The 16,489-nt window shown below is 42.1% G+C and overlaps 1 protein-coding gene across 2 annotated transcripts; it reads right to left on the bottom strand.

Moving 5' to 3' along the window:
* Positions 1 to 982: 982 nt before the first annotated feature.
* ASB11 (ankyrin repeat and SOCS box containing 11) lies at positions 983 to 14,912 on the bottom strand. Of its 2 annotated transcripts, none has more exons than XM_054627756.2 (7): positions 14,720 to 14,912; positions 11,654 to 11,733; positions 7,975 to 8,082; positions 6,351 to 6,501; positions 5,998 to 6,132; positions 4,294 to 4,485; positions 983 to 1,107 (listed from the first exon to the last, which is right to left on the bottom strand). In XM_054627756.2, exons 1-7 carry the CDS (start codon positions 14,895 to 14,897, stop codon positions 983 to 985), a joined length of 969 nt encoding a protein of 322 aa, XP_054483731.2. In that variant the 5' UTR covers positions 14,898 to 14,912. The 2 variants fall into 2 exon arrangements, with proteins under 2 accessions (XP_054483731.2, XP_054483733.2); XM_054627758.2 differs by having other exon boundaries at positions 7,975 to 8,031; positions 14,720 to 14,897.
* Positions 14,913 to 16,489: the final 1,577 nt, after the last annotated feature.

Below are 16,489 nucleotides of genomic sequence, written 5' to 3'. Positions count from 1 at the left end.
AGCTCCACTGTCCAAGGACTTACCTTGAGAAATGTCAAAGCATGCAAAGCCAAAAAAAAAGCAGCACTCTTTCCTTTGCTTTTTTTACACCTTGCAAAGGATGGACTTTGAAACATCACCTACTATGTCTATAAAAACATTTGCAGTTCTGTCATGGAACTAAGCTATGAAAAAATGCTGATGTAATGAATACAGCCAGATCTCAGGTGACGTAATTTTTGAAGGATTCTTTCTGGAAGAGATGAAAGGGTTTTTTAAGACTTTCACACAGTTTTGTGGGTTCACTCCAAACCCCTGCACTTGCTTTCATAACATCACTTGTACCTCCAAGGACAAGGTGTATTAGCACTGGGGATAGCTGTGCTCAGGGCTCAGGGATGGACAGTGGCTGGACAGCCAGAGACTGCTGGAAATTGATAGGGCTCTAGTAGACAACAGGAAAGAGATGAAAGGATGCAAAATCAAAGCTGATAAAAGATGCACAGTATATTGTATGCATCTGATGTCCGTCACTGAAAGCTTTCATTTTCACATAATAATGGAAGAAAAATATTCACTGCCTCGATTTTCACATTGAGATTGGATAGACAAAGGGAAGAAGCTGCACAGATACTGCACAAATAAATACAGCCCTAAATGCAAGAGAAATCTCTGTGTCTAAGTGTGTGAATGGACGTGTGCATTTGCACCTACAAGCACGTGCCAAGTGAGCTGTTTATGTACTAGAACTTCTCAGGCTGGTGTGAGTCCATGTGGCAATAGATTGTGAGGGACCTGTATCCATGATACCATTCACTGCCTGTGGAAAGGTGTTTCCAATTTCCACTGTCACACAGCAGCCAAATAAACATTGGCTACCAATAACATTGGTAGCCAGAGAAGACAGTAAATGATGCCTTTGATTATTTTTTTCTTTGATATAATAAACTTGGAGTAAACAAGCATTTGTTCCTCTACTTTTCCCAGTCTAAGGCAGGCAGACTTATCGGTGCAGGAGGAAGTTCTCCAGGGGCTCAGGCAGGTGCAGCTTGGGGACTGAGCAGAGGCACGAGCGGCCCAGGTGCCTCCTGATACACAACCTGCACAGCTGGGCCAGGCTGGCAGGACCTGGGGGAGGTAAAAGCAAGAATAAGCACCTCAAACCCACCACCAGTACGAGTCAAAGCAGCAAACACCAGCAAGATTGGCAACTCAGACCAAGCACTACATAATGACTGGCTGAGGTCAGGGAGAGTTAGATACATTATTGTTTGTATTACAGTTTTGTTGTCAGAGTTGGTTCAGCAACTCTTAAAAGTTTGAAAGCTGTGAGCACCAAACTCCTTGTTCTGTATGCACAGCTAGGCTGTTTGGCATCTTTTCTTGAGCAAACACCTAAAAAAGTGTCTGCACTGGAGAAAGAGCTCTGTAATGCATTGCCCCTGCTCAGGATATAAGACAACTCCCAGCAGTTTTGTGAGGATAAAGTATAAGTACGGTTCATTGTTCATATATGCAGAACATGCTTTTTCCATCTACTGGTGTCTCAGCAGGTATCTGCACAAGTAGTATCTGCAACTGTGCCTTTTTACATGACCACAGTCTCAGAATATTTGTGTTTGTCAGTCAGTCCGCCAGTGCCCCTCAAAACATTTCTTTCTGTGACATCTAATTTTAGCTAAATCTGACTGAAGGGGGGGAACACTTTTGAAGAAAGGTCTCAAAGACAGAAAGTTTTACCTTTTTTTTTTTTCCAAAAAGACATTGAGAAAAAAAACTAAAAAAAAAAAAAAAGAAAGAAAAAAAAGAAGAAGCAACAACAAAAAACCAGGATGAGAAGATGGGAAATCTTTTTGCCCTTCCCTTGCTGCATGTGAGAACTCGTGTTACACATCAGAGGGTGGAGTGGTTGCAAAGCTGTCAGAGGACTCATCCTGGGCAGTGGCTGGCACAGTGCTGCCCACAGTGGAGCTGCCCAGGGTTTTCCCTGCAGGGTCACCAGGAGCTGTCCCCACCACAGAGCAGCTGAGGGGCATGGCAGGCACAAACCCACTGGATGTGAGGCTCCACTGCTTCTGCAACTACAAGCTTGCACATGCAAATACACCCTGGTGGTGAATGTGTCCCTGCCTCCCCTTCACTTTCCTCCTGCCACAGCTGCTCCAGGTGCAGCCTTTACACCTGCCTGGGGTGCCCAGTTTTTGAGCCCTCTCTTGCCCTTCCATTCCAGTTTCTGTCCAAACAGTAACAATCACTGCAGAGTTTGACAAGTAACAGGTAGAGATGTGGGCTTAAAGGCCTGTCCTTATATCTTACAGGTCAACTTCATAATCTGTGCTTTTACCACAGGAAAATTTAGGAGCTTAAACAGGCTGATAATATCCCCTCTGAGAAGAAATTAATAGAAAAATGTGGGATATATAAAAAAGAACTTTTGTACTACTGTTGCTGGAAGTGAAGAAAGAAACTACCATCTTCTAAAGCACTTAGAAAAACAGACACATTTTGTATTTCACATCACTTAATAGCTAGTGAGAGGAGAAATTAAAGGGACCCATGTAAGTAACCTCAGTGGAGAAGTTAGGGGTAGAGAAACTCTTTAGCCTGGGGTACTGATTTGAAACAGAGGGACCTCAGAAAACACAGAAGTAGAGGAAAAGAATAGTTGCATGTTAAGCACAGCAAAATATCTGAAAGTGGGACCAAAGGTGAAGAAACTGAGGAAACTTCATGCCTGAAAAACAGAGTCAGCAGGAACTGAAATACCTTTAGAGCCTTTCTGACTGCAAAGGAGAAGAGGGTGACAAGCTGAGCATGGGAATCAAAAGGAAAGTTCAGGAGGAGAAAATTATCAATATTATATTTCTTTATCTACACCAACTCTGATTCACACAGGGCAATGGTAGCAGGACACTTGGCAGCACTGCCTTTGCTGCCACAGTCTGCCACTGAGCTCTGGGCAACTCAGGTGTGGGGACAAAAGTCACACAAGGTGAGAAGCATTCAAACAAAATTCCTCCCAGAAGGTTTTAGACATGACAAACTAAAGCTCTGCATGAAATGTCATGCAGAAAGGGAACAGGACAGAAGGATATTAAGCCAATGTTTTGTTTTCTCCATAAAGCTCACCCATGTTCAGAGGGTTGGGACAAAGCCTGTGTGCAACACTGACATTTATTAATTTACCATGCAAGAGCTGTTTGGAATTGGGCTTTTTGTGCACATCATGCTTTGGTCCCTGGTGGGTTGTGAGCAGGCTGCATGGGGGGAGCACCATTCACCCTCTGAGTCAGAAGAGCCTCAAGGGACACAGACCAGCTGAGAGGGTACCAGTGAGCTGGGAAACACAGAGATTAGAGGAGGGGGAACTAATTCAGCAAACCCAGAGCACAGGGATGTTGCTCTTGGATGCATCAAGTTCTGGCCAAAGGTTATGCAGGTGAAAACAGCGCAAGAGGATCCTGATTTAATTCTGCTCCAGTAAAACTGGAAGGATAATTAATTGCAGGAAGCCTGGAGGTAAACAGCAAAGTGCTGGTCTGATGTTGTTGAGTTAGGGATGGAAGAAAAGACTCTGGGTTTTAGAAGCTGAATTAGAAGGTAATTTGATGAAGGTAGTGGGCTTTTTATAATGTGGCTCACTAAGGTGAGACTCGATTGGTCTGAGAGTAAAAACTTCTCATACTATTGGTGAACTATGAATTGTGCACTTTGGAGAACTATATTTATAAACAACGGGTACAAAAAGAAAAATAATAATGGTTTTAATTTTTTTCTCTACGTTTCCCAGAGAAAAATTGTCTCTGTTCTTTCTTCACCTAAACTGAAAATATCCACACTAGTATGTTCTGGGATTGCAGCCCCATAAACCACATGGAAGAGCTGTGAAGCTGAAGGGTCACTTGGCAAAGAGCTCTGCTTTCTCCTGGCAGCTGAGGACACACTCATCCATTGAGCCATGGTGCAAGGCTGAACACTGGGTGATGGTACTAAAATATTATCTATTAATAAATTTTCATGGCAGTTTTTAACACCAGGAGTCCCACTAGGTAAATACGTGTGATTTTCCTTCAGTAGATAGGAAAAGAAAGCACAGAATAACTGACTGATTTACCTGCCAAAACCATAACACCAGGTGGCAGATCTAGCAACAAAACAGATTTCTGTGTCATGAGTTGGAGGTTTGAAGGCAGCAGAGAAGGTAAGAGAATGTATGTAGAGCATTACTTATAAAAGCAATTAAGAAAATATACTTAGGTAAAGTATACAAATACTGCTTTACTTAAAAAAAAGGAGAAGAAAGGAAACCATTACCTTCCCGAAGCAGAAGCGCCTGCTCCACTCTGCTGTGAGGTGTTGCAAGATCCAGGGCACATTTGAGGTCAGCATTTCTGCATTTTGGGTCAGCACCATAGTCTGTCAGCAGGACAACTATCTCCACGCTGGATTTCCTCGCTGCCGCGTGCAGGGGCGTGTCCAGTCGCTTCCCCACGTTCACGTTGGCTCCTGGGGTGAGCAAAGCTCCTGGTTGGATCTGGTGGGCACCAGGGACTGTCTGAACCTGTACCACACAGGCTGGTTTCCACCAGGAGCCTCAATAGATGAGGGGGATGGATGGCACACAGGATCTCTCAAGAGCATCTGTGCAAAGCTCAGCAGGTCCAACAGCTGCTCTGGCAGAGCGCTCTGGGCCACCAAACCCTGTCTGCAATGCTCAGGATTGAGCAGCCTGACCTTCAACCCAAAACATGTTCAAAGCCTACCATGTGTTCTTTAATGTGGGATCTCAGCACATCGTTCCCGATGTCCAGAGATGCCAGGAGAACCCTTGGGGGTCTCGAAAATCCTGGAATGTTGCCAAGAGTGTTTGGTGGCTTGATTTTGACCCATCCACAGAAGTAACAAGAGTTTAAGGACAAGAGAATCACTTTAGATTACAAGGTGTAAAAGAGACACATTTAGAGGGTGAAATATAGACTTTAAGGTTTTTGGTACAGAGGGGTTATGGAGACAAGATGGAGGGATCAGGGCGTGTCTCGTCCTTCTTCTTTCTTCTTCTTGTCCTCCATCTCCTGTGATGATGTTGGCACTTGGGGATTGGTTTCTGGTGAAGGTGCACTTGCTAACATGGGTGAAAAGCATTGGGAAATAAAGGTAAATATTGTGTACGTAGATTTTAGTATAAAAAGACATGACCGCCCCGTGGGTGGTCAGAGAGTGCCTGTGACTGCTTGCAGATCAGACCTCTGTTGGGCAGACAGAAAATTTTGTAGATAAGAAATAATAAACAACCTGAAGATTGAAAAGCTGAAGAGTCCAGACTCGTCCTTTGAATCGTGCCCACCAAAGAACCACTCTACCCGTGTCGGGGCAGAGACAGACAGCCGGACCCGACACTTTAGGTTGTTAATAGCATAAAATCTAATACGGATTATGTTAATTGAATTGCCCCCAAAACCTTTAGGTATCTCATTGTAATAAGTCTGGGAGCACAGCAAGCAAAATGCTTGTCTCAGGCTGGCTGGGCACAGCAGGGCCACACTTTGAGCAGGTGTAAGTCAGATAATGCACACTGACAGCAAAAATTTATGTTAGTTCATAGCCTGTGCCTGGACCTGCAGTGATTATTCTTCCAAGAAGCTTTACTGCTGCTCTCATCATCCACTGAGGAGGAGGTGAAATTAATGGTTCTGATCAACTGTTACGTTAAGCAAGAGTTGATTTTGGTCAGTAATATCAGCCAGCATTTTCTGTGCTTCCTGTTATTATTCTAGAAAACTAAAAGGATTCTGTTTTCGCATTCAGATAGCCTCAGGGAGGTGTCTGTAATTAAGAAGGCTTTTCACTTAGGAAAACGTAATTTCTTTATCAACACGAGAAATTTTTAATGGCCTCAAATGAGGCCACAACTCTCGTGGAAATGACCCATGATGTTTTAAGTAGAGAGGCAGCTCAGAGAGACCAGCAGCATTGCTTCACACCACCATAGCTCTCCCCCAGCCCCTCTTCCAGGTGTACCTAGCTCCAAAAGCTTCTTGACACATTCTGTTCTCTGGTAGGTGCAGGCCATGTAGAGAAGGCTCCCATGCTGTGGGTCTTCTTCATCAATGTCAACCTCATGGGCCAGGAGGGTCTCCATGCACTCCCTGTGACCTGTGCAGGGAAGAGCTGTCACTGAATTGCTGCAGAGCAGAACACACCCAGGTACAACTGTGAGGCACAAGAGCTGTGGGAAAGCCAAGCCTGTTTGTCTGTACTGACATGGAAAGACTTATTTTAAAATGCTTAGTGAACGACAAAAGGCGCATTTGTCACGTAGTTATTGTTGGCTTTGCTTACAGCCCTCACGCCCAGAACATCACCTCTCTCACCTCTCTTGACTGCTTCGTGGATGGGTGAGGGCAGGTGTGTCCCCAGCTGTGCCTTGGCTCCGGATTCCAGCAGCATGCTGACACAGGCTGCGCTGCCACTGCAGCAGGCGTTGAACAGCGGAGTCACCCCGTCGATGGTGGCTGCATTCACCTGCAGTGGGACACGCTCAGGATAATCCTGTTTAACAGCAATGCCCGTGCAACACGCCTCCTGGGCACACCAGACCTGCACCACAGCGAGACTCTTGCCTTGTTTAATTTCAGGAATTAATTTATTTGCGACTTTCTGAGTTATATGTTGGGACATAACATATAGAGCGTTCTCCTTTCATGTCTGCCCTCTTTCCCAGATAGTTAGTGCCATAAGGCAGAAACCCTGCCTGCTCTGAATGCTCCTGCTGGAGCTGCTAAAAAATGCAATTTTTTATTCTTTCTTTTTTTTTTTTAATGTGAAGCAGCTGAGTATCTTCAAGATTGTTTAGTTTGCACCAGCCTCAAGGTGGAACACCCTCAAATGAAAATGGCTTCGCTTTTTAAATGAAAACATTTACTTTCTGTTTAATATTTTCATCTGAAAACACATTTCCAGCAAAAGAAATTTTTGTAGAAACATAATCCCAAACAGAAACAGAGCTTGAAGGAGTTGATATGCATGTGTGTCTATGCAAACCAGAAATTTTCTTCCCCAACTTCTGATGTAAAGACCTGGCAAGAACCACTGTTGCCATTCTCCGCTGGGACAGCATAGCTGTAGATCACAGAATCACAGAATATGCTGAGTTGGAAGGGATCCATCGGGATCATGGAGCCCAACTCCTGGCCTTGCAGAAGACACTCCAGGAATCACACCATACCCCTGTTTATGCTGTGTTTAACCATGCAGAAAGCCCTCAGTGCCAATTTGTGAAGCAAATCTGCACATCTTTAACTCTGTGGCTGGAGAAGAGCAATGGATTATGCAAGCACATGTCAATTTGTAAAATTTCCACCACCCTCACTCCTCCCATCAGGCAGGTGTGGCTGAAGTGCTGGAGGCACTGGAGGTCTCTTGACTGTTTTGGTGCTGCTTGGTTTCTTGCCATATAAATTTTACTTGAAAACCCAGCTGACATGAAAATATCCTTATATATTTCACCCATTCATTAGTCTCTATTGGGAACATGTACTCTGCCTTAGGTCCAGCTGTGGGAATTTTTATTTTATTAATAGATAAAATGTTTCATTGCTTCAGGCATATACATTTTTACTTACATGAGACTCCCAAACCTTCCCACAGAAAACCAGATGTAATTCCAGTGATCACTGCTGAGGGGGGAGGGGGAGGGCAAAGCTGTGAGTTACTTTCTTCAAGGTTATTTCACTTAGCATCTTTCATTCGCTTTCCATCAATCTTGACATGTTTCACACACAAAGGGAAAACAAAAGAGAATAAAGGGATGACACAAGGGGGAGACAAATCTATCACCCAGGGAAACAGAACACTGTTATGTTTTTCCACATTTCTGTCTGAGATGTCAGCCTGCATCTTGGCCCTGCCACCTGGACAGCACATCCAACATCCCCACTGACGGGGGGAGCACCCATTCCCAGGTGCCCCTGTCCCAAAGTCATCCCCAGGACTTACCTGGGCACCATTTTCCAGCAGCACCTTGGCACAGGCCACGTGCCCACCCAGGCAGGCCTCGTGGAGAGCTGACACACGGTCTGTGGTCAGCAGGTTCACGTTGAAGCCCTGCAAAGGGAGCAGGGGGTGAGGGGACAGCCCTGCCCTGCACAGCTCCTGCAGGGAGAGTCATGGCAGAGCTGTGTGTCAGGGAAAGGCTCAGGTCACATCGGTGCTGTGCAGTGATTTCTTGTCCCCACAAACCACAGCTGGTGATGGGGTTGGTGGAGGAGCAATCATAAGCAAAGCCTTCTGTTTCTAGCTCTTTATGATGCACTGTCAATTGCAGGAAATGCTTCACATTTCTTTAATTTATATGGGTGTCATTTCCTTCCCTATTTAAGTCCTGCACCAGGAGCAGGAGGGATTCACCTCCCTGAATGAGGACACTTCTTTGGACAAATGTGTATTTTATGATTGGCTTTTCGCAAATATTAAAATGAATATTATATGTGTTGTGTTAGAAAGTTATGCTGTATCAATTCTCTTAAGTAGAGTGTTAAATATAGTTTTAGGTTATAACAAAATGTTAAAATAGAAACGATGCTATGTAGGATACTTTTTTCTAAAGAAAAGACTCGCACCAAGATAGCAGCCACAGGACACCTAAATCTTTCAGAGAAAAAGAATTTATTGCTCCATTATCAGAAGAAACGAACTTCTTCCCACCTCGCACAGCCAGGACGATGCCATTAGGATTAAGAGGAAGAAGCTGACGATGACCAGACAGAATCCTGTGTTTGAATGGAATTTGTGCATCATGTATGACATCTATGAACATGCAACAGGTTATTGTTTTTAAGGGTTAATCCTCTGTTAACCTATGTCCTTTTCAGGCTCATGCTGCCCAGAAAAAGGTACCAGGACATCCGTAACTCTTTGTCTCTATTGTCTCATATTGTCCTAATTCAAATTGTCCAAATTATTATTACTTTAATTATATTGTTATTTTTATAACCATTTTATTATCATTAAAGTTTTTAAAATTTTAAAAACAAGTGATTGGTGTTTTTCACACTTCTGGCACAGGTATCTGCAGCTCAGCTGGAGCTGGCAGCTCCTTCAGTGGGGAGAAACAGGATTCCCTAGGATAAGCATCCCGTGCTAAAGCAGCTGTTTCCAGTAGGGCAGACAAATTGTATCCTAAAAGTTCTTTCATTCACCACACAGGGTACCCAAGGGTGTTTCACTCAGAGGTAATAAGTACGTGGCAAACCTACAAGAGAGATGAGTCAAATCCCACCTACAAATCAGTTCCTCTTATCTGACCATCCAGGAAATGTTTTACACTGGAAGAAGGAACAGTGATTTACAAATCACTATTGATTTCCTGTTAATCACTGTTGAATGCCTTATTTCAAGTGTTTCCCTAATTAACAGTTGCCATATCTATTCCTGCACAAAGACAAACCTGACATATTCCCAAAGGGAAAGCAGTTGTCACACGTGTTTTCCTCTGAATGCAACTACATCTCCTGGTAATTAGAATTCTACAGCCTGAAAGCAGCTCCATTTTCTGCTTGATGTTATATTTTGAAGCACTGCTGGTGTCTGCCTGACGTGCTATAGTCAGGGCAGCTCACGAGATGGCAGCAATGCACTTTTTGGTACACAGTACCCAATGCAATGGGCAGAAAGGAGTACCTGGGAGTAACCTCACACAGCAAAAAAGGCAGCAGTCCTGACACCGTGAGCATTAAAAGCACTGTAAACACTTCAGGCTAAGCATTACATGATAGAAAAACAATCTTTTTCAGTCATGTGAAAATATTATTAATGTAAAAGTTGTTTGTAAAATTTCTCACGCATTACAGTGGTGCTAGGGGAATAGACAAAACCTTGAAAAAATAGAGATTGTTCCATTTTCTAATTGTGTGGTGGCTTTATACTTTGTGATCAGCATATTCCTTCAAGACTAATTTCTTCTAGAGACTCCTAGTAAGGAGACCTATTCTCAATCATCATTCATATATACATGCATATATATATTTAACAAATAATACTCAGTCATATCAAGTGAAAGAATAAGCACTGATATCTTGGGAAAAACAGCAATTCCTTCCATTACAAAATGAAGTATAAGTTGTAGATCTTACAATGGCTGTTTGCCAATCATCCCTCATGATAAACCTTGTTTTCAATGTACATGAAAAATCAAACTTTTTTCAGGCATTGAAATAGGCGTTGGCGAGTTCTTGAGCCATTTGAAAACTCCAGCACTACATCACCTCCCTGTGTCCAGGCATTCCCTGTGCAGCCAGAGCCTCAGTGGCTTTCTTGAAAGCTGTGGTGCTGCAGTAGGGACTTCTGAGTGTCCCACAGACACTCAAGTACAGTCCCATTCTTCATTTCAGGCTGGTATATTAGAAGCAATGAGCAATGATTGTGCTGCTCCATGAACAATTTCATCCCTGCATTTATCAATCTGTGGTGACTCAGCTCCAATTCAGGCTCTACAGACATTGCTGCCTTGATCTCTTTTCATTAGCAAGGACCTTCATCTTTTATTCCCAAAATTAAATGTCTTCAGGAAAAGGAGAAACAGTGGATTAACTAAATAATATAACCATACCAATGGGTGCTTCCTCAGTGTACAACCATGAACAGTGCATAACCAGGGCATCTGGTGAGCAACCACAACACCGGGTGCTCCACAAAGCAAGTGGTGTAAGGTCAGCATAAATGGAGATAGAGGGGTCAGAAAACCATCAGATCCCTAAATGAATAAAGCCTCTTTCTTTTTATCTCTAACCTCCATTACTTCCTTTTCCATAAAAATAACTTTATGTCAGCAGGTGAAGGAAAGAGGGATCAGAAAATGGGAGGGAAAATACTGTCTGTAAATAGCATCTTGTTTTTAGCTGCAGCTAAATGCCTCAAGAGATGTCTGGAGAGGAGGCTTTCAAACTGGCAGCTCCCCTCCTTGGGGATGTTGTCCATTAGAGATCTGACCTCTGGTAATAATTATTTACCTTGACTATAAAAGTCTGATAGCCAAGTCAAAAGCTTTACATTCAGGGAATTAATTTCCCTGCAGTTGCCTTGAGGGCAAGAGGGAGAGGGGGGCAGTAACCTGTTTGTGCTGAATGGGGACACTGAGTTTAAGCAAAGGTGGGAAGGAAGATGATGAGCAGAGCACAAAGAACCTTTGTTCTATTCACAAATAAACTCTTTTCATATCCAGCTTCTTTTCCTTCTCATGTATTCTCTACTCCTCTCTTCCTTTTGCCTGACTCTCAGTTCCTTTTGGAGCAGAGGGTTTAGGCTGACTATAAAAGGCAAGATGCCTTTTATAAGGCATACCTTTTACTTTTTGGGTTTTTTCTAATAGCCTACATTTATATATTTATTGTCCTTATTCTCAAGCCTAGTTGCATGGTTCATCATTAAGAAAGAACACAAGGATCATTATTTATTATATAGCAAGCTGCAAGCTGTGATAGTCTTTGTCCCAGGCTTGTCCCCAGCCTCTTAACTGAGCAAACTAAAACATGCCCAGAGGTGTTTGTGCTGATATATTATTCATACAGCCATATTTCTTATGCCCTCTTGCAGTCTATTACCAGCTCACCAGCCCATAAATGCAATTCATGTGAAAGCACCTTGCTTCCCAGCCTTTCCTTTCCCTGTGGGCTTTTACCTGTGCAATCAAGGTTTTCAGAGAGAGAAGGCGTCCCTGGAAGGCAGCATCGTGGAGAGGGGACCGGTCTGCCCAGCTGCCTGAAACAGCAAATGCATGGAGCTAATTCAGGGATGCAGCAAAAGCACATCCTGGGAGGACAGGGGAAGCACAGCCACATGTAAATGCAGATCAGGACTGAAATCAATGTGGGCTTAGTGGTGAAACTGTTGGATGAATTAATTTCAGCAGAGCAGCTGAGGTATCAGCAATCCTGAGAAAGCTGGCTGCTCACTAAGGAACCTAAGCAAAAGCTTCTTGGCAGAACTTTTAGAAGAACAGCTAAAAACATGTTTCAGCAAAGATCACGAGTTTAGTGCTGCTGGGTCTCACATGGAGACTTCAGAACCCTGCAATTCTCCTACTCAAAACCATATTAGCCTCCACCTTTCCTCAGGAGCTCTTGTCACAAATTGCATCCCAGCTTCTCTGACACTTTGTTAAGAGCCTCGTAGCAGGGTTGACTTGTCCATCAAATGAATTCTGACATGTCCTTGGCAGTTTTATTTCCTGAACTGATGATTTCATAAATAACATCCTTCCTCTCAGACTACCATGTAACAGGTTTAATCATTCTCTTCACTGAAATATTTCAGAAAATACATGGAAAAACAAATTCTGCCTGAGGGCTTTACTTTTCTTCTTTAAAAATTTTGAGATGCTGAACTGTTCAGACTCCTTCACATAGGCTTGCTTGCCCTTTTTCTTATCCCAATCTATCTATGCCAAGAAAAAATAATTCTTTAGCCTAGCTACTACCTACAGGCATAGACATTCAGCTCAGGTTAAATCCCTGCCACTCAAAAAGAGAGCAAATTTACTTGTCCTATATTAAAATTCATAACCATCCTGTGACACAGTGTGTAGTAAGTGTTTCTCCAAAGGCCAGCTGCATTTCCAGTGCCACAGGACAGAAGCAAAACCAGTGTTTGCATTCATGCTCTGTTGTACAGCAAACCCATGGGCACTGATCTGAAACCCTTGTCCTGTTTAATTTTTTCAGCTATGCCGCACAGCAGAGAGAATGGAAAGGGTGATTTATCTCCATTTCACATGCTACCCAAGGCAGGGAGAAATCAATGAGAGGCATGGACACATCCATTGGGACTTGAGGCCAAGGACACAGCAGAGATTTTACCCTTAGCCAAAGGAGTCTCCTTTTGTTACCCAAGGACCAGGATGCACTTCAGCTATTGGAGTTACAGTTTTAACTGCAGTAATTACTTTTGTTTCCATTTATTTACAGAGCACTTCCTGGGCTCCTAAGGCAGGAAACTGGCATGGAAAGAACTGGCACAATGTATGGCAAGGCTCTGAATGACACATCAGTCAAAATGATGGAAACAGGAACCAAGAAATGCTTTCCTGAAACCCCCCCAAATACCCCACACCTCTCATCATGCTGGTGACTGAAACAGGCAAGCTCGGCTCAGAAAGTCAGAAGACATTGCAAGTGACAAAGCCCAGAGCCCTTATACAGCAGGAGGATTCAGGAGTTACTCAAACAGAGCTCCAGGGCCTTATTTAACCTTTTATGCAGAGTATAGCTCGTGCGAGTGCGTGCTCTCACATGCATTTCCAGGGCATTTCCAATGCATGTGTGTGCACACACAGCCTCAGGACAACACTCACTCTGCACACTCCCACCACAACCTACCTCCCTGAAACGTGTGGCAAATATAGTTCCCATATGGAGCACTTCTCCCCTGCTCAGCTGGGAGTGACATGACTGAAAGTGCTCTTTTCAAATGCCTAGAGATAAATTATGCAGCCCTGCTGCTGCTGCTGCTGCGCTACTTCACTGCAAAGAGAAAAGGTTGTGAAGCTCTGGCTGTAATATGATATAGTGCCCCAGCAACAACATCACATGATCTTCTATTTTGTAAGATTATCCTTAATGACTTTCTGCAAATGGCAACTTGCAGATAAAAATGCGTTACAGCCTGCTGAATTTCAAGGCACCTCAATAAGAACTTGAAGGAAAAGCTTAAAGGAAAAACTGCTGCTCACCACGTGTCAGACTATGATTGCATAAAGGTGCTTGGAAAAAAATGACAGTAACAAATGACTGGAATTTTATTCTAGAGAATAAAAAATAAATTAATAACCAAGACATGCCTGTATATATACAGGCTTCATAAAGGCTTTGTCAAAAATGCTTGGCTGCAGTATTTCTCTTGGCCAGATGTTAATCTCCCTGCTTTGGGTGCCCATCCCAAAGAACACCATCTGTGTTCTGATGCCATTCCTGTGCCTGTTCATGATGGCACAATCACAAAGCAAGTGCCCAACAAATGAGTCACACAGAAATGTGTGATGTCACAATGCTGATCAGAATCTGCAGCTAGGAAAATAAGCCTTCATTGACTATAAATTGAAAATACCATGTCATTTTAATTAGTGGAATTAACAGGAATGCAATCACATGCCAATCATTATTATGGCAGTGATCTGAAGGACTTAAAGCGCTTGAAAAAAACCAAAACCATGACCTGCTAAGTAACCTATTAAATACAATATATTTTTGTGTTGTGTCTTTTTCAGAACAATTTTAGCTGCATTCATTTTTATCATCTGATTTAACAAAACAAGGCTTCTTTGCTTGGATTCATAAAGCCATTAGTTATATCCTCCTAGCATCTCCTTTCAGAAAATCAACATGCTAAAACTTTTCCCTAAATATTCTCTGGTAGTAAAACTGGATGTTTAGTAAAACAGTCTGTAACCACTGATAAAGAACACCTTGTACTGAGAACAGTATTTTTATTTACCATAGTGCATTGACCAAATGTCATCCTCATTCTAGCTGGGTAATTGTTGGAGTCTCATATTTTGCACACCTAAACCATGCCAACAAATAGTGACACTGCAAAGACCCCAGAAATGGGAGGCACTTCAGGTTAAAACATTTACCCCTGCATTTAGCAAAAATCCCTCATTTCATGGCGACTCGCCGATTTAAATCATCAAGTTACAAAAATGTGGCAAATAAACATTTAAATGTTAGAGTCCATATTTTTACTTTACCTGGGACTATTCCATAGATCTCTTCTGCTATCCTGGCAGCTTCTTTTCTGTTGCCTTTAACAATATAGAAATGGGTCAGTAAAGCCAAGGAAATCTTAATTAAAAGCTTGAAGCAAAACAAAGCAAAAATGGCAAAATAAATGTTAGTGAAAGAATGGAGTATAGAAGTGCCCTCCATTTTGGTTTGCTCTTTGAATAGTTTCTCAGGTTGGCTAAGTTGTACTGGGCTATTCTTGGTATCATATGTCATCTATTTTAAACCCTTCAGGACCTGCTGTTCCTCAGTTACCAAAAATACATCCTGGTTTTATTTGGTATGAGGTGTTTGATGCTAAATAACAATATCAAGGATAAGATATTTTGAACATCTCTGCATACAGGAAACAAATGAGAAAATCCTTTCCAAACCTACATAAATGAGAGTAAGTTTTCAGACAGATGCTCTCCATACCATCTGAAAGCCTATACATCCACATTAGGTTTATTCTTAAAGATAGCAGTTCCATTTACTTTAGAGAAAGTTGCAGAAATTGTTCAGATGCTGCAAAGATAATACTTTTTTGTCTATTCCATCTTGAGAACAGGCCTTGCTGATACTCAGATACAGAACAAAGGTAAACATATCAAAGAAAAGCATTGTCATGAAAGAATTTGAAATAAATTCACATGGCCAAAGCCAGGGCTAGGAAGTCAAAGTTATTCTAGGAGGAGAAAAGTACATTGAAATTGCACAAAAAGAAACATATAATATATCATTTTTTCCCATTACTCAGGGATAAAGAATGGTGTCAATTGAGATCTCTTGCAAACAGCATTGTCTGTTTTGGAAATATTTTTACATTATCCTCCATTGATTCAAAGGTGTAATATTTGAAGTTGAACAAGATGCACCCTTTCTTTACCTGCCCTTTTTTCTTTTTGAAGCACATGGCTTTCCATAGAGAACAAAGGTTTTTTTCTGCATGTATGTATTTGAATCTATGTAGAATACCCCATCTCATTTTATTTAAATTTTTATTTATTTATACCATAGGGCGAGGAGGATTTAAGTCTTACTTGATTCCTCTCTTTGCCCAAATTCTCTTAGCCTTCAATTCCAACATCTGTCAAGGAAAAGAGCAGGATGATTCCTCTCTTAGAGATCCCAAAGAGATGGTGGATATGCACATGGAAATTATACAGCAAATTATTTCTCTGGGCATTTTAGATGTAATTTCTTTTGGTTTACAGCAATACAGCTGGTTTAGTACCTTCCTTTCTTTTGGTGCTCAGCCCTCCCAGGTGCACTAAAATGCTGTATAAAATATGTGCAGAGATAAAACACTCCAAGCAATTTTCTCAAGTGAAACAATTTTACTAAAATTCTGAATTAAACCAAGTTATTACATTCTTACATAACTTAACCCCTTACAAAAGTATTACATCTACCTTTCCTTACACAGTAATATTAAATACCTTTAAAAACTATAATACTTATGAATAATTTTAATCACTTTAATACAGTTTGCCACTGACAGCTGAAGATAGAGATTACAGGACAGGAAAAGTTCAGCTAAAGAATCACAGAAAAACCAACATTTTGGTTTATTGGCAGTTAATTTTGCTCAGCTGAGAAACAGAGGAGAAAATAGCAAACAAATGTGGACCAAAAACCAGAATGGTCAGCCCAGAAAAATCTGAGATAATGAAAACATTCCTCCTAGAGCCAGAGGAATAGTAAAGGCTGTAAAGAACAAAATATTGGATGCAGAGAAAAAGAACACATAAAAA

This window comes from Agelaius phoeniceus, chromosome 2 (assembly GCF_051311805.1).
Source record: "Agelaius phoeniceus isolate bAgePho1 chromosome 2, bAgePho1.hap1, whole genome shotgun sequence".
In the NCBI taxonomy this organism is placed as follows: domain Eukaryota; kingdom Metazoa; phylum Chordata; class Aves; order Passeriformes; family Icteridae; genus Agelaius; species Agelaius phoeniceus.
The sequence above is the reverse complement of the archived record's forward strand: the minus strand, read 5'-3'. Positions and strand labels throughout refer to the sequence as shown.